The sequence below is a fragment of the Miniopterus natalensis genome, chromosome X, assembly GCF_054644295.1.
Source record: "Miniopterus natalensis isolate mMinNat1 chromosome X, mMinNat1.hap1, whole genome shotgun sequence".
NCBI classification, from domain to species: domain Eukaryota; kingdom Metazoa; phylum Chordata; class Mammalia; order Chiroptera; family Miniopteridae; genus Miniopterus; species Miniopterus natalensis.
Window position 1 is genome coordinate 24,092,006 of NC_142103.1, and position 27,739 is coordinate 24,119,744.

At 34.1% G+C, this 27,739-nt stretch overlaps 1 protein-coding gene across 1 annotated transcript in view; it reads right to left on the reverse strand.

Moving 5' to 3' along the window:
• The window catches only part of COL4A5 (collagen type IV alpha 5 chain), a 211,507-nt gene that overhangs the window by 125,515 nt on the left and 58,253 nt on the right, over positions 1-27,739 (reverse strand). The window contains exon 2 of the mRNA XM_087829355.1: positions 5,669-5,728. Coding sequence (XP_087685481.1) covers positions 5,669-5,728 — 60 coding nt within the window. The remainder of the gene's footprint in view (positions 1-5,668; positions 5,729-27,739) is intronic.

The following is a 27,739-nucleotide window of genomic DNA, read 5'->3' on the forward strand; positions in this document are numbered from 1 at the left end:
ATTTCAGCATCTATATTATAATGAGGAAAATTGAGTTGTAGTTTTATGATTTTTGTAATTTTGTCTTTGTCTAGTTTGGGTAACAGGTCATATTAGTTTCATAAAATTAGTTGGGCATCAGTCTTTATCCCTCTATTTTCTGAAAGAGTTTATGAAAAATTGATATAGTCTCTTATATAAATGTTTTATATAATTCACCAGTGAAAACTTCTGGGCTGGAATTTTTTGTGTTTGGGAAGTGTTTGAGAATTCAATTTCCTTAGTAGATATAGGGCTATTCATATTTTGTTGAATTAGTCAGTTAGTTTTAGGTGATATATGTTTCTCAAGTTATTTTTCCATCTCATCTAAGTTGTTGAATGTATTGTTATAATGTTGTTTATAATATTCTCTTATTTTTTCATATCTGTATGATTACTCCTGAAATTGGTACTTGAAATTCCTGAAAATTTACTATTTTCTTATCAGTCATGCTAAGGAGCAATTACCAACTTTTGGCTGTATATTTTTTCAACTGTGTTCTAGTTCATATATTTCTATTTCTCCTTTTATCCTTATCATTTTCTTATTTTTTCTTATTTTAAATTGCTTTCCCTTTTATAGCTCCTTAAGTGGGAAACTTAAATCATCAATTTTAAATCTCTCTTCTTTTTTAAAATAGGTATTTAAAGCTATTTTCTAAGCCCCGCTTTAACTCAATCCCACAATTCTCAGTATGTTGCATTTCAATCATTATGCAACTTAAAATATTTTAAAATTTTCCTTGTGATTTCTTCCTTGGTTTATCCGTTATTTAGAATGGCCCTTTATTTTTAGAATGGTGCCTCCTAATTTCTAAATAATTAAGAATTTTCTACAAATATTATTGTTATTGATTTCTTATTTATTCCATGTGTTAAGAGAATATATACTGATGGTTTCAATATTTTGATATTTATAGGGTCGCATTTTATGGCCCATTATATAGTCTATCTTGGAGAAAATTTCATATGCCTTTGAAAAAAATTGTATTCTGTAGCTATTGGATGTAGGACTCTATATATGTCAGTTAGGTCTAGGTTGTTAGTAGTGTAAATCAAATCACCTATAACTTTACTGATTTATTTTCCTATTCTGTCAATGACTGCGATAGTAGTATTAGGATCTACAACTATGATTGTGGATTTGTCTATTTCTCTTTTTAAATCTGCCAGTTTTGGCTTCTGTTACTATGCTTTTTTAAAAAATTCCACACCTGACGATATGTTGTTGTTGCTGTTTTTATTGATCTTAGAGAGGAAGGGAGAGAGAGAAACATCGATGTGTGAGAGAAACATCAATCGGTTGCCTCCCATTCATGTCCCAACTAGTAATAGAATCCACAACCTGCTCTTCACTGGGAATTGAACCCATAACTTTTTGTTGTTTGGGATGATGCTCCAACTAACTGAGCCACCCAGGCAGGGCTGTTGTTATTCTTCTGAAGCTCCGTCTTTATGCTTTAAACAGTCTTTCAGCCTGAAGAAATATCTTTTAGTGCAAGTATGCTGATGAGGAATTCTCTCTTTTTTTTTTTTTTTTTTATCAGAAAATGTCTTAAATTTGCTTTTATTTTTATGTATGCTTTCACTGTATATAATTCTTGTTTGTAGATATTTTCAACTCTCTAACGATGATTTTATACTGTTGTACATTACCCATTCTTTCTGATGAGAAGTCCATCTTTAGTTATATCATTGTGCCTCAATATATAATGTGTATTTTTTCTCTGGCTTCTTTCAGATTTTCTTTTAATCACAAATTTTTTCCCCCAGTAGATTCATTATGATTTGCCTCGGTTTAGTTTTGCCTGGGTGTAGTTTTTTTTGTTTTTATCCTGCTTGGGTTGTGCTGAACTTTTTTTTTTTTTTTTTTTGAGCTCTCAACATTAGCTTTTTAAATATTATAATATGATTACCATACTTTGCTTTTTTTAAAAAAAAACCTTTTTAAATTTGTACTTTTCTGTAAATTTATATTTTTCACCAAGTGTGGAAAATTCTTGCCATTACTACTGTCCCATTATTATTATTTCCACTCCCCTGTTTTTCTGTGTGTTTTTTTTAAAGAATATTTCTATTGATTTCAGAGAGAGAGGAAGGGAGGAGAGAGGTAGAAACATCAATGATGAGAGAGAGTCATTGATCGACTGCCTCCTGCACGCCCCCTGCTAGGAATTGAGCCCGCAACCAGGGCATGTGCCCTGACCAGAAATAGAACAGCAATCTCCTGGATCATAGGTCGATGCTCAACTGCTGAACAACGCCAGCCAGGACTACTCCCCTGTTTTTTCTGTCCTGTTCTTATAGGACTCCATCTACATTTGTATTGAATCATTTGATACCGTCTCACAGGTCACTGAGGCCCTATACTTTTCCTTCTCCTTGTTCTTCAGATTGGCTCTTTCTTCCAATTTATCTTTAATTTCACTGACCCTTTCTTCAGTCATCTCCATCCTGCTGTTAAAAGCCCATCTGGTGAATTGCTCTTTCTTATATTTTGCTTTTTAAATATAATTTTTTTCTTTTTTTTTTTTAGTTTCTAGTGTTCTGTTACGATTCTCTGTTCACTCATTATGAGCAGAATTCCCTTTAAAATAATAAATATATTTATCCTATAGGCTTTAAATCACTGCCTACAATTTCCAAAATTTGTGTTATTTCAAGTTAGTTTTCATTGATTGGTCTTTTCTGACTATGGGTCACTTTTACCTATTACTTCTCATGTCTAGTAAGTTTTAATTGCATACTGGACATTGTAGTTAATATGTAGACATCCTTGATTCTTTTTCTTCCTCTGAAAAGTAATGAAATTTTATTTTAGGAAATAGTTAACTCAGCTGAACTAAGCCTTAAAATTCTGTTTTCCCTTCACTGGGCAGTAGTTAAATTTATGTTCAGTTACTGCAGCTTTTTGCTGGGTTGTATGAATCCTCCTATACATGTAAAGTTCAGGATTCAACCAATAATTCATGTGGAGTTTAGAAGCAGAATATTTTGGCTATCCCCTCTTTGGCTCCCTCCATTCCAGCATAACTCCCATCACTTCCATTCTGGCATCCTCACTTCTGTCCTCTGACTTATCAAGTCAGTAAGACTGTGGCTTCATGTCTGGGTTCTATCCATACTATGCCATACAGACTGAAGGGTGCACTCAGGAGAAAAGCCACATAAATGGAAACTTGCCCAGTGTACTTCCTTTCTTTCAAGAGTAGAATCCTCTATCCTTTTTCTTTTTTTTCTTTTTCTTTTTTTTTTGCTTTTGCTTTTGGTCACTTTCCTGTGACATTAAATAGTTATTATATTTTGTCCAGAGTGTATACTTTTTACTCAAGAAGATTTAATCTGATAAAAGTCACTGTACCAATATCAGAAATGAATCACTCTTCTTTTATTTACCATTATAGAAAGCACCCTTACTATAAAACTACTCCCCTCAAACTATGTTATTCAAATAGGTGTTCTGCATAACCCTATTTTATTAATATTACAGTAGTCTCCACTTATCCATGGACGATACATTCGAAAACCCTCAGTTGATGCTTGAAACCACGTATAATACTGAACCCTATGCATAGTATGTTTTTTTCTCATACATACATACTTATGATAAAGGTTAATTCATAAATTAGGTATAGTAGGAGGTTAACAATAATAACTAATAATAAGATAGAATAATATACTGTAATAAATGTTATATGAATATGGTCTCTCTCACTCAAAATATCTTAGTATACTGTACTCATCCTTTTGTATGATAATATGGTATGATACAATTCCTACATGAAGTAAGGTGAATGATGTAGGCTTTGTGATGTAGTGTTAGGCAACTACTGACCTTCTGTTTATATGGCTACTAAGTGACTAATGGACAGACAGTGTATACAGCTTGAATAGACTGGACAGAGGGATGATTCATGTCTTCATGGATCATAATGGTGCAAGATTTCATCACTCTAACCAGAATGGCACATAATTTAAAACTTATAAATTGCTTATTTCAGGAATTTTCCATTTAATATTTTTGAATCTCAGAGGCCTGTGAGTAAATAAAACAATGGAGAGAAAACCCATGAATAAGGGAGGGACTACTTTAAGAGAAAAATGGGTTACATGGTCAAATGGAAATATAGCATTGCAAAACAAGCAGGTTTCTTTACTATGGGACCTTTAAGCTTTTTAATATGCTAGTGAACCTTTTATATCCCTAAGTAAACTATGTCCTTGAAATAGTGTCCCAAACTCTTTCATATGTAATTAGTAGCATTCACTCATTTATTCAAAAATATTTACTGAGCTCAAAGAGTAGAAACTAGAGTATAATCCACTTTCTCCTTACAACTTTCACAGAGCCACCATTCACTATCTCTTTTTAAAAATTTATCTTTATTGTTGAAAGTATTACAGATATTCCCCCCCTTTTCCCCCCATTGGCCTCCCTTCTCCCCCTCTCTCCCCCTCCCCAGGTTTTCACCACATTATTGTTTGTGTTCATGGGTTATGCATATATGCATATAAGTTATTTGGTTGATCTCTTCCCTCTCCTTCCCCTTCCCTCTGAGAATCATCAGTCTGTTGCATGGTTCCATGTCTCTGGATTTATTTTGTTTATCAGTTTATTTTGTTCTTTAGATTCCACATATGAGTGAGATCATGTGATACTTGTCTTTCTCTGACTAGATTATTTCTCTTAGCATAATACTCTCCAGGTCCCTCCATGGTGTCTCAAAGGATAAGAAATATTTCTCCTTATATAGCTGCATAGTATTCCATTGTGTAAATGTACCACTTTTTATCTTCTCATCTACTAATGGGCACTCAGGCTATTTCCAGATTTTAGTCATTGTAAATAACGCTGCTATGAACATAGGGGTGCATATATTCTTTCTGATTGGTGTTTCAGGCTTCTTAGGATATGTTCCTAGAAATGGGATCTCTGGGTCAAATGGCAGTTCCATTTTAATTTTTTGAGGAAACTCCACACTGTTTTCCACAATGGCTATGCCAATTTCAATGTGAGTAATTGACTCATAGTGGCTATGTTTATGCTATTTAATCCTCACCAATACTTATTTTGTAATCATCATATGTATAGAACAGGGGTGTTGTTGTGAAAAAAGTGAGATAAAAATAGAGATTCACCAATCACTAACTTACATAAACTACATAAATACACACAGAATTGCCTAACATGATATTCAGCACAGATTAGTAGCCTGATAAATGTTTGGTTCCTTCTTAAGTGTTTTTCCCCCTTCTTTTGCTTATTAAGTGCTTTCAACAAGGTAAATCAGAGGTTGATAGAGTATAGATCTCAAATCAAATGCAGTCAGAAGCTTGTTTTATATAGTCCAAGATCTAAAAATTCTTTTATATACTTTTAAAGGGATATTTTTAAAAGAAGAGAGAAATATGTGACAGAGACATTATTGGGTCATAAAGCCTAAAACATTTATTATATGGCCATTTACAGAAAATATTTTCTGATCCCTGAGATACAGTCTAACCCTTACAATGATCTAAAATAAGCACTATAGAATTTATTTTATTTACTTAGGTGCTGAGGTAGAAACCCTGTTTTTTTAAAAAAATATATTAAAAACATTACTTTACTGATTTTCCTGTTTTCAAAGGCCCATCTCAGAACTTACCTTTTCTCCTTTTACAGCACTACAGTCACACTTTGATCCTGGAGAACAGCCATAGCAAGCCTATAATGAAAGAGAAACAGGGGAGAAAATCACTAAATATAAACCTGAAAACCAGACTCTTAACATCTCAACTGAATTCAACAATTCAAACTTGTAAAACAAATATGAGAAAAATATCTGAAAGGATATGTACCAAATTGCAAACAATGGTTACCTCTGGGGAAGCTTTCACTTTTTATTGTATCCATTTCTTTTTGAACTTTTCACAATAAGCAAATACAATTTTTTAAATTTCATTATTATTTAAGTATAGTTGGTATATGATACTGTATTAGTTATATTAGTTTCAAGTGTACAATATAATGATTCACATTTTATACCATACAATGTAATCACACATCACTAATTCTAGTAATCATCTGTTACCACACAAACTTATCACAATATTTTTGGCTATATTCCCCTTCACCTTTTTTGCCCATCCCCTCAGCCCCTCCCTTCTAGTAACCATCGCTTTTGTCTCTGTTTCTATTTGTTGGTTTTTGTGTTTTATTTGTTTTAGATTCCACATATAAGTGAAACTATACAGTATTTGTCTCTCTCAACCTAACTTACTTCACCTAACATAATGCCCTCAGGACCACCCACATTGTCACAAATGGCCAGATTTCACTCTTTTTTATTGCTGTGTAACATTGCATGATTATATATATGTATATATATAATCTATTGACGGACACCTTGGATGCTTCCATATCTTGGATATTGTAAATAATGCTGCAATGAACATAGGGGTGCATATATCTTTTCAGATTAGGGTTTTCATTTTCATTTTCTTCAGATAAATATTCAGGAGTAGAATTGCTAGGTCATATGGTATATATTTATTTTTAGTTTTTCAAGCAGTCTCCATACTGTTTTCCATAGTGGCTGCACCAATTTGCAGTCACACCAACAGTGCATAAGTGTTCCTTTTTCTCCACATCCTTGCCAACACACATTCTATAACAAATTTTTATAATTTTAAAACAAAACTATATTTTTTAAATGAAAAAGAAATTCATAAAACTTCTCTGTAATATGTTTTGCCACTGCTCAAGCTCTTAAGTACTCCTTTTTTTTCTCCTATCATCTCTTGTAAGAAATTACCTATCAATCTATATTAGCAGTAATCTTGGTACTTGAAGTTGCTTCTTCTCTGCATCCTTGAGCAATCATGGTGCATAAAATACATAATACTATCTTCTACCACCATTATTTTCTTTGCCCCCACTCTCTTATCTCTAGTAGCTTAGTCTTTAACAGCTTCAAGCTTTACTGAAAATGCTATTCCCACAGGCTAACTGTTCATAATAGCTACTACTAACAGTTTCATTCATTCATACTAAGAGTTGACTCCCTGAAGTCAGAAAAATATCTTCCTTTTAAAATAAGAACCTATAAAACAAGAAAATAGTGGATGACTCCTGACTTCCAGAATTATATTTTATTCTTGCATGAAGCTTAATGGCTTAGAAAAACAAATAGTAATTAGTTCAACATATGTAGATATCTCAGTATTTATGCACAATAAGGTAGTATGCTTCTCATCAAAAAGAGAAACTTTTATGTAATGTATATACTAAATAATGTTTATTCATGCTCAGCTTTGGGACTCTATGACTTGAAAAGTACCTTAGCTTCCCTCCCAACATTCCACGCTTTCCTTTATGCCAGCCATTACCAGAGCACCTTCCCCAATGCTTATCAAAGTACTGAGCTCATCCTTTCAGTCAGAACTCCTAACACTCATGCTGGAACTCCTTTTATTGATTATAAGAGCAAACATCAATGACCTGATGTTAAGAAGAATCTCTCACTAACATTGCAAGAGGCTGTTCCAGAAAAAGATATGTTTGCAACATTTCTTGGGTTTTTTTTCAAAATTAATTTTTAGAGAGAGAGAGATGAAGGGGAATGGAGAGAGAGAGAGAAAAACATCAATTTGTTGTTCCACTTATTTATGCATTCATTGGTTGCTTCTTGTATGCGCCCTGACCAGAGATCAAACCCACAACCTTGGCATTTTGGGACGACACTCTCACCAACTGAGCTATCCCCTGTCTGTGATATTTCTAATTGGAAGTCTGTTATGCAGCCATTATTTATTATACATAGATGATGAGGTTTTGCACTCTGCTTTTAGTATTATACATCAACTACATTACAGGTTAAATATACTTATTCAGACTTACTCATCAAACACGAATTGAGCACTATTAGAGTCCAGAAAACTTGCTAGGCATTGAAGATGAATAAGACACAGGTCCTTCCAACAAATATAACTAATTCAACAAATACTTATTGAGCCACTTGTTATGTGCCTGCCATTATGTTATGTTAGGTGCAGGTAGAGATACAGACAGTTTATCATGGCTCTCTAATGGGAAGGATAATTCCATACACAAAAATTACATTACAATGTTTCAGGAACAGAAGTTATTTTAAAATATAAATATTGCTTCGTGTAAACATGAATTCTAGATTTCAAAGTCCAAACTTACAAATATTAGGAGATACTGATTCACAATAACCGCCACTACTTAAAACATTTGGTAATTACAAACAATTTGAATTCAACTTAAAAATTTAATTTATATTTTATTTATTCCACTTAAGTTATAAAGACTCTAGTACTCAGAATTTGGACTACTGGATGAAAAAGGTGAAGGAACTAAGAAGTGCAAAATTGGTAGTTACAAAATAGTCACGGGTATATAAAGTACATCACAGGGAACATAATCAATAATATTGTAATAACTACATATGGTGGCAGGTGGGTACTAGAAATATCAGGGGTAACACTTTGTAAAATATATGATTTTCTAACCACCATGATGTACATCTGAAACTAATACAAAGTAATATTGAATGTAAACTGTAATTGAAAAATAAAATTAAAAAAATAATAATCATTACCTTTGTTTAAAAAAAAAAAAAAAAGGCAGTTGTAATACACAGGACAACCACTAGATGTCACTTTCCATGCAATTATAATAGTGATGACCAGGAGGAAATCACCCCAATTTGACAACTGGTTAGCTTTTGCCAATATCTGTTAATATCCATTAGGTGCCTAATAAACAAATGCATAGTATTAGGGCTATGAGTTGTACAAAAGTGTGTAGACATGAGTCTTGCCTTCCAATCTAATTAAAAAAGAAAACTAGGCCCAAACATATGAAAATAAAATACAATGGAATAATGATATAGCAAACAATGATAATAGAGCTCTAAAATACAATACATCCTGAGTTTACCTCAGCAATTGAATCATTAGGAGACTATGAACAAATCATTCCCATACAGTTAGGCTCAGTTTTCACTTTGGTAAGATCACAGAGATAGACAGTATGATCTTTGTAAGTAGCTTTCAGCTTTTACAGTCTGCAATTCAGTAAGAATTACCAAGTAAAAATAAGTGATATAGTCAATAATTGCTATCAAATTTCAGAGGGTTCCCTTGAGCCTGGGCATGTTCGTGAGAGTTCTGTAGAGAAGGTAAATAATTTGACTTCAATTCTGAAGGATGGGCAGAAAGACATCTAGAGGGAAAATGGTCATGCTAAGCACTAAGATTAAGGCACAAAAATTTTGTGGGCAAAGAGTCAGGTAAAACAGACATTAAGTACCCCAATCTAAAGGATTTCTTAAGTCAATATTAAAAAGTATAGTAGGAGATAAGGCCAATTAAAAAACTTTTTCATAACCTGTAGAAAAATCTATTTAATTCTTCAAAGTTACTGAAGACAGTTGAAGCAAGAAAATGATGCAATTATAGTAATGTTTTAAATATTTTAGTGTGGTAGAAAATAGTAAAATAAAAACTAAGGAAGATTTTTTAACCACGTAGTCAAACACATGATAAAGCAACACTAATTAAAACAGCATGGTATTGTTCAAAGAATAGGAGCTCAATAAGCCAAAACAGAAAAATCAGGAACAGGTACATATACACACACACACACACACACACACACGCACGCACACACTCTTGCTATATAATAAAAGTTGGCATATCAAATAGATGTGAAAATAATGGATTGTTTAACATATGGTGCATGGACAAGTATACAAAGCAATATATTCAGATTTTGGGCTCCTACAATAAAAAATACCAGATATAAGACTTTAAAGTACAAGTAAAATCAAACTTCTGTAAGCATTAAGATTACTTAAAGAACCACCCAAAAATGCAGATACTAGAACACCATCCTAAAATTCTGTTTCAGTAAGCTTGAGGTTGGCTACTAGAATCTAAAATTTTAATAAACAATTCTGAGTGATTCTGATTCAGGTGTTACAAGATATATACTACCAAATAATGTCATGGAGAAATAAGAAATATCCCAATAAAATAGTTGTTAGGTATTCAGACTAATATGCCTGCTTAGAAAAAACAAAACCACAAACTAAAGATACTTGAAAATATAAAAAATATCTTAAAAGCATCAAAGAGAAGCAATATAAAATTTACCAGGGCAAAATATTGGAGGGGAAAAGCCCAATAAACTAATAAAATTATTTTTGCCCTGAGGCCATTTACCAAACTTGGAGAATTTGATATTCTTGTTTCATAACTTCTTCAATGTAAAAGTGTACCATACATAAAAGTACCCACAACTCTATCCCAGAGAATTTTAAGAAAAAGATATCTCATCAGATATCTCTTTCTAAGGCTTCACAGTTTAGTCACTTTCTGGGTCTCTGTCAAAAGTTTCCCCAGAAAACAGAGGGCCCCTTAAAGTCAGAGGGCCCCTCTGCTGGACCTGAGTAAGGCAGCATGTCCTCTCTAGCAGTCAAGAGTTCAGAGTTCACTCTCCAGGCTGGTGCACTCTGGGAGGGTATGGGCTGACAGAATCCCACTGACCCCCACTGCCAGATGCTGACAGGCTCCTCTTGTTGCTCTGAGTTTGGGATCCTCACGTGGGGTTGAGATTCTATGGTCCTAAGGGGTGAGAGTTCTGCAGCCACAGTATCCCTTCAGTTTCTCAGCTGCCACTGTACCTACATGAGGTGGCTCTCCCTTTCAGCTTAATTAAGATCACAATTAATGGTTAAAGACTGACTCCTTTCCCTACAAGATCAGAAACAAGACAAGGATGTGTACTTTGTCACTTCTTTCCAATGTCATCCTTGAGGTTCTAATCCAAGGCATTTAGATAAAACAAAACAAAAAAATGAGTCACCCACATTAAAAAGGAGGAAGTAAAACTAACTCTATTCACATATGGCATAGTTCATATAAAGAAAATCCTATTAAAGCTAATAAATAAGTTCACAACGTTTCAGGGTACAAACTCAATATACAAAAAAATCAATTGTACTTTTATATACTAGCACAAAATTAAGTAAAAGTCAATTTACAATAGCATGAAGAAAAATAAAATACATGGGAATAAATTTAGCTAAAGAAATACAAAACTTACATTCAAACTATAAAACATTGTTGTAAGAATTCAGATAAGACCTAAATAAATGGAAAATATCCCATGTCATGGATCAGAAGACTCAATATTGCTAATAAGAAAATGCTCCCAAATTTTTCAACAGATTCAAAGCAACCCTTATCAAATTCAAATGTTATTTTTGCAGAAGTGAACAACCTTATCCTAAAATTCACATTGAATTTATATGGAATTGCAAGGTACCTCAAAATTCAAAATACAGACCTAATTACAGGATGACCAATAAAAAAAGTCAAAACATTCTTGAAAAACAACAAAGTTTGAGGACTCACACTTCCCAATTTCAAAGCTTACTATAAATCTATAGTAATTAAACCAGTGTAGTGCTGGCATGAGGCTAGACATATAGATCAATAAAATAAAATAGAGAGTCCAGAAATAAACGCACGTGTCTGTGGTGAATTTAGTTTTGATAAGGTTGTCAAGAACATTCACTGAAGGGAAAGAAAATTTTTTTTCAAAAATAGTGCTGAGACAACTAAATATCCAAATGCAGATAAATGAACTTAAAACTCTTCCTTACACCACATATAAAAATAAATTCAGCCCGGCAGGGTGTGGCTCAGCGGTTGAGCGTCGACCTAGGATCCAGGCGATCGGGGTTCGATTCCCGGTCGGGGCACATGTCCGGGTTGTGGGCTCGATCAATGACTCTCTCATCACTGATGTTTCTATCTCTCTCTCTCCCTCTCCTTTCCTCTCTCCGAACTCAATAAAGATATATTTTAAAAAGATTAAAAAATAAAAAAAATAAAAATAAATTCAAACTGGATTATCTATTAAATGTAAGATCTAAAACTATAAAACTCTTAAAAGGAAACAGAGGAGTAAATCTTTTAGACCTTTGGTTAGTCAAAGCCTTCTTAGAAAATACACCAAAGTACAAATGATTTAAAAAAAAAAAAAAAAGATATATGTCCTTTTTAATTTCATAAATTTTTCTTTAAATTTTTCACCAAAATTTATTTTTTTTTTGTACTTCAAAGGACATTATCAAGAAAATAAAAAGACAATCTACAGAATGGAAAAATATATTTGTAAATCATGTATATGATAAGGGACTTATACCAGAATATATAAAGAACCCTTATAACTTATTAACTTAATGCCAAATAACCCAATGAAAAAATAGGCAAAATATCTGAATTGACATTTCTCCAAAAAAGATATACATATGTCCCTTAAGCACATAAAAAAGGTATTCAACATCTTTAGCAATCAGCAAAATGCAGATCAAAACTACAATGAGATACCACTTCACATACAGTAGGATAGCTATAATTCTACAGACAGACAATATCAAGTGTTAGCAAGGATTCCAAAGAAATTGGAAACCTCATATATTGCTAGTGGAGGTGATAATGGTGCAAATCCTTTAGAAAACATTTTGATCCAGCAATTCCACACATAGGTATATTCCTAAGCAAAATAGAAACACATATCTACACAAAATATATGCATGAATGTTCATGATAGTGTCCAGAAAATAAATAGGCTAAAATGTATAAAATAACCCACATGTCCATCAAGTGATGGATTCATAAGCAAAATGTAGTATATGCATACAGTGGAATATTATCAGCAATAAAGAGAAATAAAGTATTGATTCACACCTCCACATGATTAAATCTTGAAAACATGGTAAGTGAAAAAAGCCAGACACAAAATTCCACATGTTGTATAATTTTATTTATCTGAAATCTCCAGAATAGACAAACTTGACTGAAACTAGATTGGTGTTTACCTAGGGCTGAGGAGTTGGGGTGGGGGGGCATGAGGAGTGACAGCTAATGGATGTGGATTTCCCTTGGGGTTAATAAGAATGTTCAAATATTGATTTGGGTGGTGTTGGCACAACTCTGTACATTCTAAATGTGACTGAATTGTCTGGTTGATGTGTCTCAGTGGTTCAGCATCTACCAAGAGGTTGTCAGCTCAGTTCCTGGTCGGGGCACATGCTTCGGTTTCAGGCTTGATCCCCAGTAGGGGGTGTGCAGGAGGCATCTGATTGATGTTTCTTTCCCATTGATGTTTTTATCTCTCTCTCCCTCTTCCTTCCTGTCTCTCTAAAAATCAATAAAAATATTTTTTTTAAATAAATAAATAATAAATAAATAAAAATAACTGAATTTTGAATTTTAAGTGGGTAAATTGTATGTTAATTATATCTCAATGAAGCTGTTAAAAGTCAGTGTCATGAAATAAACTGTAGGAGTACTATTCTGTCAGGAATTGTGAAGGGTCTGAGATTGCTCCCTACTTGGAACCTAACAAGTTACGCTGCAATAGTTCATGGATGCTGGCAGAAAAGACAAGACTTTTTAATCAGAGGCAACAGACAATTTATTACTCACAGCAATAGTCTTGGCTTCCCTAGGCCCCAGTTCCCACAGGGTGATAAGAAGAGGACAAGGTAATGCCTTCACATACACAGTACTGTTACAGGTGAGAAACTGAGTGTTTAGGGAATCCACATATTTTATAATGGACAGTAAGCTTGCTTGACCTTTGCTCTGAAGCTTTATCTTTATTGTACTGTACAGTAAACAAACCTGGCTTTTCCCCCAAAAGGAGATACTATCTCTGTTTTCCTAGTTGTTCACTATACAAATATCCCTGAAAAGATAGTCTGGAACAAAGAGATAGTTCTTCTCTCAAGATGTTCAGAGACAAAACACATGCACGTAAAATTTTCTTCCAACACATTCTAAATTTTTAAAAATTTAAGAAAATAAATGTAGTACATAAACAGCTATGAAAGACTTTTTAGGACTATTAAGGACATCTGAATATGACTTGGATATTAGATTATATTTTAAAATCATTGTTACTTGTTAAGTAGCGTAATAATATATTTACATAGTATAGTGTTCTTTTTGATGAGACATGATGCATGCTGAGGTATTTAGGCATATAATGTGTTATGACGTCTGCAAATTACTTCTAAATAGCATAGCAAAAAAAGTGTACACACACATAAATACAGAATCACTAAACACACATGCACACACAGACACTGGAGAGTAAGAGACATAAAAATATAAAGCAAAAGTGGCAAAATGCTAACAAGTGTTGAATCTAGAAGGAAAATAAAGTGGTATTCATTATATCTTTCAATTTTTAAAAAAATATTGTTACTAAAAAGTTAGGTGGATAAATAGATTGACAAAAATACCTAAAAGACGAATATCCTCAGACTGCAAAAAGAAGACAAATTGAAATATGTATGCTCTTCATCAGAGACATCTAAGATATAAGGTTACATGAAAAGGTTCAAATGAAAGATGAAAAATTTCTATCATATCAATAATAAACAAAGAAAATTGGTATAGCTATGTTAATTTCAGACAAAATAGACTTTAAGGCAAAAAGCATTATGAAAGATAATAGAGGGTTGCTTCAGAATGATAAAAAGTTGGGTAGATTTTTATGCACCAAAAAGTTCCTAAAATGTATAGTTAAAAGCATCAGATCTACAGGGAGAAAGAGACAAATCCATAATCATAGTTGCAATATTTAAACAGATTGCTGATTATTAATAGAACACATAAACAAAATAACCTGTAAAGATGTTGAAAGATTTGAAGATGATTAAAAACTTCTAATAAATATATGCAAAACTGTACTCATCAAATGAAGAACATATTACTATCAGGCACACCCTGCATATTTATAAAAACTGAGCATACACTGGGATTTGAGGTTAGTCTAAGCAAATCTCAAAGGATAGAATTCACACACAACATGATCTCTGACCACAATGCAATTAATCTAGAAAAAGTAATTTAAATCTAACCAAGCTCTTCCAGAATACAGAAGGGGAATAAAGTTAACAACCTTGATACCAAATCTAAATAGGACTGAGTGTGAAAGGAAAATCAGAGGTCAATCTTACCAATGAACACAGATACAAAAATCCTAAATAAAATATGATAAAGTTGGAGTTAACATAGGCCCTACCCATTGTTGAAAGGAAAGAAAGAGTTTAGAAAAGAAGAAACAAAAACATCATTCACAGATAATATGATTACATAGACAGAAAATGCAAGAGAATATACAAAAAAATTAGAATTCATAAAGTGTATCAAAGTTGCTGGGTATAAATTCTGTAAATTAAAATAAATTAGGGGGATGCAGGGTAGAAGTGGTCAAGGGGGAAGAGGGGGACATCTGTAATACTTTCAACAATAAAGATAAATTTTAAAAATAAATTATATTTTTATATGCCATCAACAAAATCAGAAAATATAAAAGAGACCACTTACGGTGGTGTCCCCAGTGTATTCTCCCAGGGAAAAATGTAAGGGAACTAAATATGTTGGAGTTTTTGGGGAGGAAAAAAAAAGAGTATAAGAAATCCATTATAAGAATGTAAGAAATAGAATTAGAGATTTTGTGGAAAAGTTCCACACAAAAAAGAAATATAATCATAGACTTTTACCCAGTTCTACAATAAGCAACGTATTATGTTCATAATAGTCACATATTCAAAATAATGTAGACATTGCTTATTGATTTAATTGAAAACAGCGTGAAATATTGAGAGGAGATGGAAGATGAGAGATAAGGGTGGTAGTAGAAAGAGTGCCTCATCCGTCATACACACAAAGTAAGTAGATAATGTATTAATAAAGCAAAAATTATTTACAAGTTTTTGTTCTTAAAGAACTGATTGAGTAAGTCAAAAAGGATGAGAAGAGAAATTGATTTTTTTTACTATTAATTGTACTTTTAAAACCATATGCACACAATATAATACTATGCTACATTATCATACAATTTCTATTCCCATGATTCTCATAAACTCTAAAAGATATTAATTTAACTTTAAGATTTCAAAACAGAAGTCATCTTTGATCTGGCTATTCTCAACCCAAAACCTCCATCTGTGGTGTGGGGTGAGCAAGGATGGAGTCACCATTGTTTAAAAGTCCAAAGCTAAACATTTTATGTAACATTTGTTATACCCCTTTATTTGATATTCTCTTGAAAATCATAAAAAGATCTTGCTATTTCTTCCTAATAAATGCTATAAATCAAAGAATGTTAGCAAACTTGAAAGAGGTCTTAGAAATGGCCTAATCTACACCCTTTATTTTATTTTATTTTATTTTATTTTATTTTATTTTATTTTATTTTATTTTATTTTATTTTATTTATTTTATTTTTTATTTTATTTTATTTTAATTTAATTTTATTTTTTTTTAAATATATCTTTATTGATTTCAGAGAGAGGAAAGGAGAGGAAGAGAGAGAGACAGAAACATCAATGATGAGAGAGTCATTGATCAAGCCTGCAACCAGGCATGTGCCCTGACTGGGAATCGGACCCCAATTGCCTGCATCCTAGGTCAATACTCAACCGCATCCTAGGTCAATACTCAACCGCTGAGCCACGCCTGGCCAGGAACACCCTTCATTTTAATCATGAGGAAATGGAAGGTAGTCAATGACAGAGCCAGAGCTATAATCAGTAGCTTGGCTTTTCCAATATTTCAAACTGACTCCCATTTACTTTCAAATTCTGAGCAAAAGCCAAGGTATTTTGCCAGATTTTCCATGAAAAGGAAACACTTTCTTCTTGCTATCATAAAAAAAGTATTTCTTAAAAAATCAAATTATAGATGAACACATTAATCAGTCTGCAAGCTTTCAACCAAGGCAGCACCTGCCAACCTTCTTCAAACCCAGAACCAAAAATCTGAGGAGACTCATTAAAATATGACTGTAACAAGTAATTCACCACTACTAACATAGTTAATGATTTTTCTTGATTAAAAACATTACCATTTTTAAGATAACTAGAGAATAAAAATACACTCATTTAGTTTTAAAAATCCTCATTTTTGTTTTCCAATGGGAATGGGAGAAGTAGTATGAGGCCTAAGAAAGGTTACCAGGCAGAAATATGCCAGAATTTTAAGGGTGCTCATAAACTAATGCTCATCAATTTAAATCAAAAGATTCAAAGACATCAGTTTTCAGACAATGGAGCTATTCTGGCATCTAATCTGGACAAATTACCCAAAACTTCATTACCAGAAGTACTTTAACCTTAAAAATCACAGATAAATTAATCAACATAGCCATAGTGATTTTACATTTAAGATGGGAAAGCTATGCCTATTGGGGGTAAATCTTTTATTTCCAAACACTTTGGGCTACCATTTGAAAATATGTGAAATGGGTAGGTTTTACTAGATGCTTTTAATGGCATTCTTATAAATGGGATTATTACATTAGAAAATTACCCTATATCAGAACAGCATTGGTTAAGAGTAGACTCTATAATTGACAGATAGGAAAGAAACCAAGTGTTAACAACTTCAATCAGAGCAACTTCACCCCCAATTTTAGGCCAGTAACCATAAATTCAATTTGACAAGTTTATATTGAGCCTGCCTCTGTACAAATTAATAAGGGATGTATGAAGATTATTAAACATCTTATCTCCCCAAAAGATTTTATTACCTTAAAAGGGGAATTAGAAAACTAGGAAAATTAGTATTTATTAGACAGAATAAGATAAATAACTTATGATGAATGTAAACAAAGTATTATAAACATTCAAAAGAGAAAATAATGCTTAGAAAACTGGTAGTTAGGAGGGTAGTAAAGGGTGAAGGGGGACAAATATATGGTGAGGGAAGATTATTTGACTTTGGGTGGTGGGCACACATTTCAATATACAGATCATATATAATAGAAATGTACACTTGAAACTTATAAAATCTTATTAACTAATATCAGCCCAAAAATTTAATTTAAAAAAGAAAAAGAGCCCGGCCAGGCATGGCTCAGCAGTTGAGCATCGACCTAGGATCCAGGCGATCAGGGTTTGATTCCTGGTCAGGGCACGTGCTCAGGTTGCGGGTTCGATCCCCTGTCAGGGGCATGCTGGAAGCAGCCGATCAATGACTCTCTCATCATTGATGTTTCTCTCTCTCTCACTCTCTCCCCCTCTCCTTTCTTCTCTCTGAAATCAATAAAGATATATTTTTTTAAAAAAGAAAAAACTAGTAACATACAAAGTTTATTTTTTCACATGCTTCTCTAATAATGTTTTACTTAACAAGAATTCCCAAAGCTTTTAAATGGAACAAGCAATATTTGAAGAAAATAAGTATATATAAGCATGTTCATGATCTAACTTTGAAAATAAACACAAGGATCACAGAATAGCAAAATTAGAAGCTTTCCAGTACTCAGGTCTACATGATCTATAATATTCTCCTTAAACATTTCTAGCCATTCAGCCCCACCTAGTTAAAACCTCCAATGACGATGACTTCATGAAGTCAGCCCATTGTAGCAAGGTTTAAAACACTTCTGCAGTAAGAGAGTTAGCCTGCTTAAGCCCCTTTCAATAATGGGAACTCGAGCAAGTGACAGATTAAAATCATCGTAAAAGCAGATCAACCCAATGAATCACTTAAAATTGTTTCTTAAAAGCTATAATATAAGCATCAGAAGAAACACTGATTTTCTCTATTCAAACTGAAAGAAGTTATTTTACTTTTGGGACAGGGGGAGATGAGTGGTGTTTATAAATAAATTGTTTCTGCTGTAATGATTATTATTCATTTTTAATATGAAATCTTGGTAAGAAAATCTGGTGATCAGCAGTAAAATGAAACGCACATTCTCAAGTGATACTATCATATCTAACATGTCACTAAGGGATTATGTGTGTGGGATAGATGTATTTAAGCTTTGAGGGTGAAAGGGTAGCAAAATAAAAATGATAACCAACATTTGTATAGCTCTTTACAATATATAAATGCTATGACATATATCATATTTGGCCTTCTCAGTAATAATGCTGTGATGTCTGCAAGTATGCTTATCTATATTTTTGGATGTAGAAATTGAGGTTTAGACAGCTTAAATGCCGTGATTTAGGATTACATAGTAAACTTGTAATTGAACTCAGATTTTTTTGTCTTTTACCTCCAAATGCATGCCACATTCCTTCAGCAACTAACTCTGGAAGGAAGTATCCAAAACTTCCAACTAAAAATTAGTGGTATAGAATAATGGGATGATAAACATTAGTAACACAATAAAATCACTGGATTTATTTTTATAATTTATTTCTAGATATTATAAAAACTTCCAACATCATTTAAAATAATTAACTTTCACATAAATGAGCTAACCAAAGTTATGGCTCCACTGAGAAAAGAAAATTGAGAACATAAACCTTAATTTGGTGGCAATGAAATTTATTTTTTTTTAATCCTTGCCGGAGGACATGTTTTTATTGATTTTAGAGAGAGAGGAAGGGAGAGCAAGAGACAGAGAGAGAGAGAGGGAAACATTGATTTGTTGTCTGCTGTATGCACCCCAAGCAGCAGCGAATGAACTCACAACCTGGGTATGTGCCCCGACCTGAAATTGAACCCAAGACCCTTTGGTGCATGGGACCACGCCCCAAACAACTGAACCACACTGGCCAGGGCAAAATGAGACTTTAAAGGGCTGGCTGCACTGCAGCCTTCCATTCTCCCAGGCCTGTACAGACATATCCTGAGTTGCAACATCTTTCTTAGGATTGCAGTAAAGTAGTTCTATAAATGTAAAAGGATTAGCACAAGTTGAACTTATCTATAGTTATTTGTTTTAACTTGGCCTTGGAAAAGTACTAACACCACAGATAAAAGAAACAAATGAAAAGACCACAGTACCATGATAATAAGAATAAAAACTTCAGAAATATGCTGAGCATAAATATGTCTGGAATTCTTCCTATGAAGCAGTCAAAACCTGTATTCTAAATGCATTTAAGACTCAGTCCAACTCCAGGGCTCTATGCCAGTGTAAAAATGTACAAACATGCCCTAAGCCTCCTTGTTGCCTACTGGCAGGAAGGTAAAAAGAAGAAATTGCTTTATGCTTTTACACTGAGTAGACCAACATTTCCTGTGTATTTCTAACAGAATTATTTGCTGATCATTTCAGAAGCTGGTATTCATGGTAGGAGGAACTAATATGATCTTGATTTCACAGGCAGCAAAGAAGGAAACCTTCTTACCACTTTGAGTAAGGCAAGTGTTTTGCATGAAAGCCTCTATGGTATTTTTCCATCACAGGCAGAAATCAGGAAAACCTTAGTTTAGTACAATCACAAAAAGCAGGAGTGCTTCAGTTCTGGCTGTTTCACTTATAATCAACAAGAAATAAAAACAATGCCTTCTTAATAATGTGCTTAATTATAGGACACTTATTACATAAACTCACATATCAAAGTTGGGAAATTGTATACCACCCACTACCACAGCCTCTCCCAAATCACAAGAAGTACAGCTCCATGCAATAGGCTGGTAATTGTCAAGTCAATATTTAGAAAACTTAAAACTTCCTCTAATATTAAAGTTGACAGTACTTTTTCAACATTTGTCTCTCAAATAGAACATTATTTCCAAAGCAGCTTTAATTTCTATACTACTCAAAATCTAGTATCACTTTATGTTCTTGTCATGACAAAAATCTGTCCATTACTTAACCCTATTGTAGAGAAACTGGTGGAAGTATAGGAGAGAAAGAGGTGATTTGAAAAGCAGATCTGGGAGATGAAGATGGAAAATCCTTTCAAGCAGAAAGAGTCATGGTATACCTTACATACATAGAGTCAATCAGTGAGCCTTTATTTTAATAAAAATAGCAACAACCTGGCAATTTGCTATTTAATCAAGTTTGTTAACATGGCATTATACCAGATTTTTAATTTTTTTTTTATTGATTTGAGAGAGAGAGAGAGAGAGAGAGAGAGAGAGAGAGAGAAACATTGATTTTTGTTGTTCCACTTATTTATGCATTCATTGGTTGATTCTTGTAGGTGCCTTGACTGAGGATCAAACCCACAACCTTGGCGTATGGGAACGATGCTCTAACTAACTGAGCTACCCAGCCAGGGCCTATACCTGATTTCTATCGCCAGTCCATTTCTAATGAATGAATACTAGAATGCCAGGTGATAAGAGCCATACATAAACTCGCAAAACAATTTTAGAAATCAAAGTCTACCTGGCTAGTCATCTACAAACATAATTCAGTGCAACAATGAATTGGAAACAAAAGAATGAAATAAATACTGCATACCAGAAAATCATAAAAGGAAATTCAAGTGGTACATCTGGTAGAACAAGAGGTACACATGTGAGTAAACAAAATCAGAATAGAATATACACTACCTTCACTTGTGGCTAGATTTTAAAAAATGGAATGTCTCTTTATTCTTGAGGGAATAATGACCGTATTCCTAAACTCTGCAATATGTAGGCACATCAAGATATGGGTTGTAGCCTTAGCTAGTTTGGCTCAGTGGTTAGAGCGTTGATCCATGGACTGAAGGGTCCCAGGTTTGATTCTGGCCAAGGGCACGTACCTCAGTTACAGGCTCGACCCCCAGCCCTGGTGAGGGTGCATCTGGGAGGCAACCAATCAATGTTTTTCTCTCACATCAATGTTTCTCTCTACCCCCCCTCCCTTCCACTCTCTCTGAAAGGCAATGGAAAAAATATCCTAGGGTGAGGATTTAAAAAAATAAAAGAGATAGAGATGGGTTGTATATAATTTAAGTCCATAAACATTCATTGCATGCTTTACTATCCCAAAAAACAATGAGAACTGCTTGGGATGGGAAAGGATGGAACAAAGATGAACATAGTACACAGAACCTGCCTTCACAGACCTGACAATTTATTTGGAGAAATACACAGGCAAATCAATTACTGTAACATAATAAAAAAATAAATATAAAAATGCTATAATGGGACTGTAAAGAAAGTGTTATAAGAGAAAAGATAAAGGATTGATCTAATTAGGAAGAAATTATGACAAAATAAATATCTCCACACTAGAATGTAACTTTCATGAGTAGAGTGACTTTGTTTTGTTCCCCAATGAATCTCAGTATCTGAAACAGTGGTACTACTCAATCATCTTCTTTCTCTTCTACTATCCATTCTAAATTCTTCTCATAATTAGTTATTCACTCTATCGATCTTGGTGTCACAACCCAGAATTGTGACTCAAATATTCATTCCTGAGAGGATTAACCCTTTGGTAATAATACACCTGTAATGCCAGAGATATTCCAGGTGTTCATTTACAGTTTAAATGAGGGTAAAAAAGTACCAGAAGACATCAAGTAGATCCCATGGGTTTCACATTTATTCTTCCCTGATTCTGCTGTGTAAAGGAGGCCAACCTCCTCCTTTTTATTACCATCAATTATCCCTGCCAGGGTAGAAGCTCCAAGACTAACTGCAAGAATGAAAGACTATGGTTCATCCAACTAAACTCTCTCTTCTAAGTTACCCCTCAGGAACACAGGACCATAGGCACCCAAACATGGACAAAGTGTTCCCCAAAACTGTAAGAAGTGTATATGTGCAGTACATTGAAATATGGGGGTTATGGAAATGTGCTACTCAAATCTGCTATGGAGGTCATGGTTGATTTACAGCCCAAGCTGCCACACCTCTAGATCTACCATAATGCTCAGAACAAAGTCATGCTTCACCCAGGCTGCTCCCAGAAAATGACTGAACAGAGCAGGAATATTAGTACAGATTCATTCCTAAAGAATGAGGGACTTCACTAACAGGTAACTTTGGCTCCAGGGCTCTACATTGGCCTGGCCAAAACTCTGTTAGAACTGCACTGTAGTCTGACAGGCTTTCTACTCAGTCCTTCTTGCACCAGCGTCCCTCCCAAGAGCCCCAGAACCAACATACCCAGTGGCCAGCTTCAGACAACATCAGAACAGGATCCAAAAAGCTTCACACGCAGCATATTCAAAGGGATCTCGGTGTGCACCAAATCGTGCTGAGGCAAATTCAGCTTTGTGTGGTCAGCACCCACATAGCAGCTCACACATTGCGGTCGGGGTTCAGACTCACAGTCAGCCAGCCTGAGGTTTGTTCCCACACATGAATGGGCCAATAGCAATCAAGACTCAATTACAACAGGAGGGCCCACATAACACACACAAGGGACATTCCTAAAGCACCCAGCTCAGGTGATCAAGGAGACTGTGCCACTGGATCCCACAATAGGTTTGGCCTATTACATAAGGCCAAACCTCAAAGAGGGGGAGTCATAGCAGATGTATCTAAAACACAGAAAAAGAAACACAAAGAGGCAGCCAATATGGGAAGACATAAAACAGGCCCCAAATAAAAGAATAGGCGAACTCTCCAGAAAAAGAGCTAAATAAAATGGAGGCAAGCAATGTATCAGATGTAGAGTTCAAAGTAATATATATAAAGATGCTTAAGGACCTTAGTGAGAACTGCAACAGCATGAAAAAAGACATAGAAAACATAAAAAAGGACCCTGGCTGGGTAGCTCAGTTGGTTGGAGCATCATCATGTACACCAAAAGGTTGCGGTTTAGATTCTGTTAGGGCATACACCTAGGTTGCAGATTTGATCCTTTGTAGAGGTGTGTGCAGGAGGCAAAAAATCGATGTTTCATTTTCACATCTATGTTTCTAGCTCTCTCTCTTCTTCTGTCTCTAAAATAAAAAACAAAAACATGTCCTTGGGTAAGGACTAAAAAATAAAGAAAATACAAAAGAGGATGAGTCAGAAATAAAGAATACAATATCTAATATCAAGAATACACTGGAAAAAAAACACACAGCAACAGTAGGTTAAATGAAGCAGAGAATCAAATCAGAGATTTGGAAGACCAGGTAGAAAAAAACACCCAATCAGAGCAGCAAAGGAAAAAAATTTAAAATGAATGAGGATAAGTTAAAGGATCTTGTGGGTAACATAGGAATACCAAAAGGTGAGTAGAGAGAGCAAGGGATCGAGAACCTACTTGAAGAAATAATGACCAAAAAGTTCTCTAACCTGGTGAAGGAAATAGACATACAAGTCCAGGAAGCACAGAGAGAGCCAAATAAAATGAACCCAAAAAGACCCATAGTAAGAAACATCATAATTAGCCTGGGCAGCATGATTTGGTGGTTGAGCATCAGCCTATGATCCAGAAGATCACAGTTAGATTCCCAGTCAGGGCACAAGCCCTGGTTTCAGGCTCGATCCCCAGCAGGAGACATGCAGGAGGCAGGCAATCAATGACTCTCTCTCATCATTGATATTTTTATCTCTCTCTCCCTCTGCCTTTCTCTCTCTGAAGTCAATAAAAACATTTAAAAAAATAAAAAAATAAACATAATTAAAATGGCAAAGATTAAAGACAAAAAGAGAATCTTAAAAGCTGCAAGAGAAAAATAGTTACCTACAAGGGAGCTCCCATAAGACTGTCAGGTGATATCTCAACAGAAACACTTCAGGCCAGAAGGTATTGGCATGAAATATTTAAAGTGATGAAAAACAAGGACCTATAACCAAGACAATTTTACCCAGTATAGCTATCTTTTAAAATTGAAGGAGAAATAAAGAGGTGCCCAGACAAGAAAAAGCTAAAGGACTTTTTTACCCTCAAACCAGTATTACAAAAAATGTTAAAGGGCCTGCTTGAGGAAGAAGAAGGAGGAGGAGGAACAGGAGGAGGAACAGAAGGAGGAGGAAGAGAAAAAGAAGAAGAAACAGAGGAACATAATTAAAATAATAAAGTGGCAATAAATAGCTACCAATCAATGATCACTTTAAATGTAAATGGCTTAAATGTTCCAAACAAAAGACATAGCATAGCTGGGTAAAAATGTTAGACCCATATATAAGCCATCTACAAGAGACCCACCTCAGAACGGAAGATACACACAGATTAAAATTAAAGGGATGGAAAAAGATATTTCATGCAAATAGAAAGGAAAAAAACCTGGGGTAGCAATATTTATATATGACAAAATAGACTTTAAAACAAAGGCTATAGTAAGAGACAAAGAAGGACATCACATAATGATAAAGGGAGAAATCCAACAAGAGGATATAACATTTGTATACATTTATGCACCCAACATAAGAGCACCTAAATATTTAAAGCAAACACTGATGGGCATAAAGGGAGAGATTGACAATAATACAGTCATAGCAGGGGATTTAAGACCACACTGGCATCAATAGGTAGATTTTACAGACAGAAAATCAACAAAGAAATGATGGCCTTAGGTGACACAGTAGATCAGATGGATTTAATTTATATCTTTAGAGCATTTCACCCTAAAGCAGCAGAATATACATTCTTCTCAAGTGCACATGTAACATTTTTTGGGATAGGCTACATGTTAGGCCATAAAACAAGTCTCAATAAATTTACAAACATCAAAATCATATCAAGCATCTTCTCTGACCATAATGGTATAAAACTAAAAATCAATCCCAAGAAAAAAACTGAAAAACACACACAGACATAGAAGGTAAATAACATGTTACTAAACAATAAATGGGTTAACAATGAGATCAAGGGGAAAAAATCAAAAGATACCTTGAAATAAATGAAAATGAGAAAACAACAACTCAAAATCTATTAGACACAGTGAAAGCAATCCTAAGAGGGAAATTCATTGAATTACAGGCCTATCTCAAGAATCAAGAAAAATCTCAAATAAATAATCTAACTTTACACTTAAAGGAACTGCATAAAGAACAACAAAGAAAGCCCAAAGTGAGTAGAAGAATGGAAACAATAAAGATCAGAGTAGAAATCAATGAAATAGAGTAAAAAAAAATACAACCCTCGCCGGTGTGGCTAGTTTGGAGTGTCATCCCATACACTGACAGGTCACGGATTTAATTCCAGGTCAGGGCACATACCCCGGTTTCAGATTTGATCCCCGATCAGGGCACGTAAGGAAGGCAACCGATCTATGTTTCTCAACCATGTCAATGTTTCTCACTCTCTCTCTCTCCCTCTCCCTCTCTCCCTTCCTCTCTAAAATCAATGAAAAACATATCCTCACGTGAGGATTAAAAAGAAAACTGATACAGAATATCATTGTAATCAAGAGCTGGTTCTTTGAAAAGACAAGATTGAAGGACCTTTAACCAAACTCATCAAGAAAAAGAGAGGATCCAAATAATCAAAATCATACACGAAAAAGGAGAAGTAACAACTGACACCAAAGAAGTATAAAGGATTGTAAGAAAATATTACAAACAACTGTATGTGAATTAACTTGATAATCTAGAAGAAAGAAATTTCTAGAAACATACAATCTTCCAAAACTGAATCAGGAAAAATCAGAGAATCTGAATAGACAGATTACAACCAGTGAAACTGAAGCAGTGATCAAAAACTCCCAACAAACAAAAATCCTGGACTGGATGGCTTCACAGACAAATTTTACTAAACATTCAAAGAAGAATACCTATCCCCTTCAAACTATTCCAAAAATTTCAAGAGGAGTGAAGACTTCCAAACTCTTTTTCTGTGTGGCCAGCATTACTCTAATTCTAAAACCAGATAAAGACACTTCAAAGAAAGAAAATTATAGGCCAACATCCCTGATGAACATAGATGCTAAAATCCCCAACAAAATATTAGCAATCCAGATCCAACAATACGTTAAAAAGGTTATTCACCATGACTGAGTGGAATTTAATAGGGAAATTCAAGGTTGATACAGTATCTGCAAATCTATAAACATGATACAGCACATAAACAAAATGAAGGATAAAAACAACATGATTATATCAATAGATGCAAAAAAGCATTTTACAAAATCCAGCACTTATTTATGATAAAAACTATCAGTAAAGTAGAATAGAAGGAACATACATCAACATAATAAAGGCCATATGTGAAAAACCCACAGCCAACATTATACTCTATGGGCAAAATGTAGGTATGTGCCCTGACCAGACATCAAACTCTCAACCTTTAGGTGCACAGGGATGACACCCCAACCGACTGAGCCACACTGGCCAGGGCTACATGCACCTTTTAAAAAGTCCTGTATTTTTTGTTCTCTCAATGTTACTTCTAAAACTTATAATCTGTCACATACCTTTGTTAAAGGCCAAATAAGAAGTTAAACAGTTTAGATAACACCTCTAAACTGTTACCCACTTAATTTTACAGGCATCCAATAAAGTATATATGCATTTCTCTCAGTAGATCTTGAGACTTTGAGCATCAAAAGTTATTTCTTGATTGTCCTGGAAAACTGGAGCAATCACAATAGATTACATGTTCTAAAATTTTTACTTTATCTTATCATTGACTACATTAACAAAATTTAGTTGATTAATTCATCTAAGTAGTTCTCTTATTTCCCGTCCCCTTCTCAAACAACTTTAGAAAATCAAGTAAAATTCTTCCACTGTCTCCTGACATTGGGTAGCCTTCCATGCTCTAAATCAAAGGGAACCAAAAAAAATGCATTTTGCTGTGAAGATTTTCATTTTCTTAAACCTTTCAAGGTGAAGAAAAAACAAAACTTGGACATATTTCCAAAGAGCATAAATGGCCCCTTAATTATTTGGCAATTTCCATAGGAACTTGAATGTTACACCTACTCAGACATCATTTAATGGTTTGGTGTTGTGTGTGTGGGGAATCTCATATGTGAACATTGCTAGAATTTTAATTACCATATAGTATTATAGTAATTTTTCAATCTGCCTATAATAGCTTAAACAAA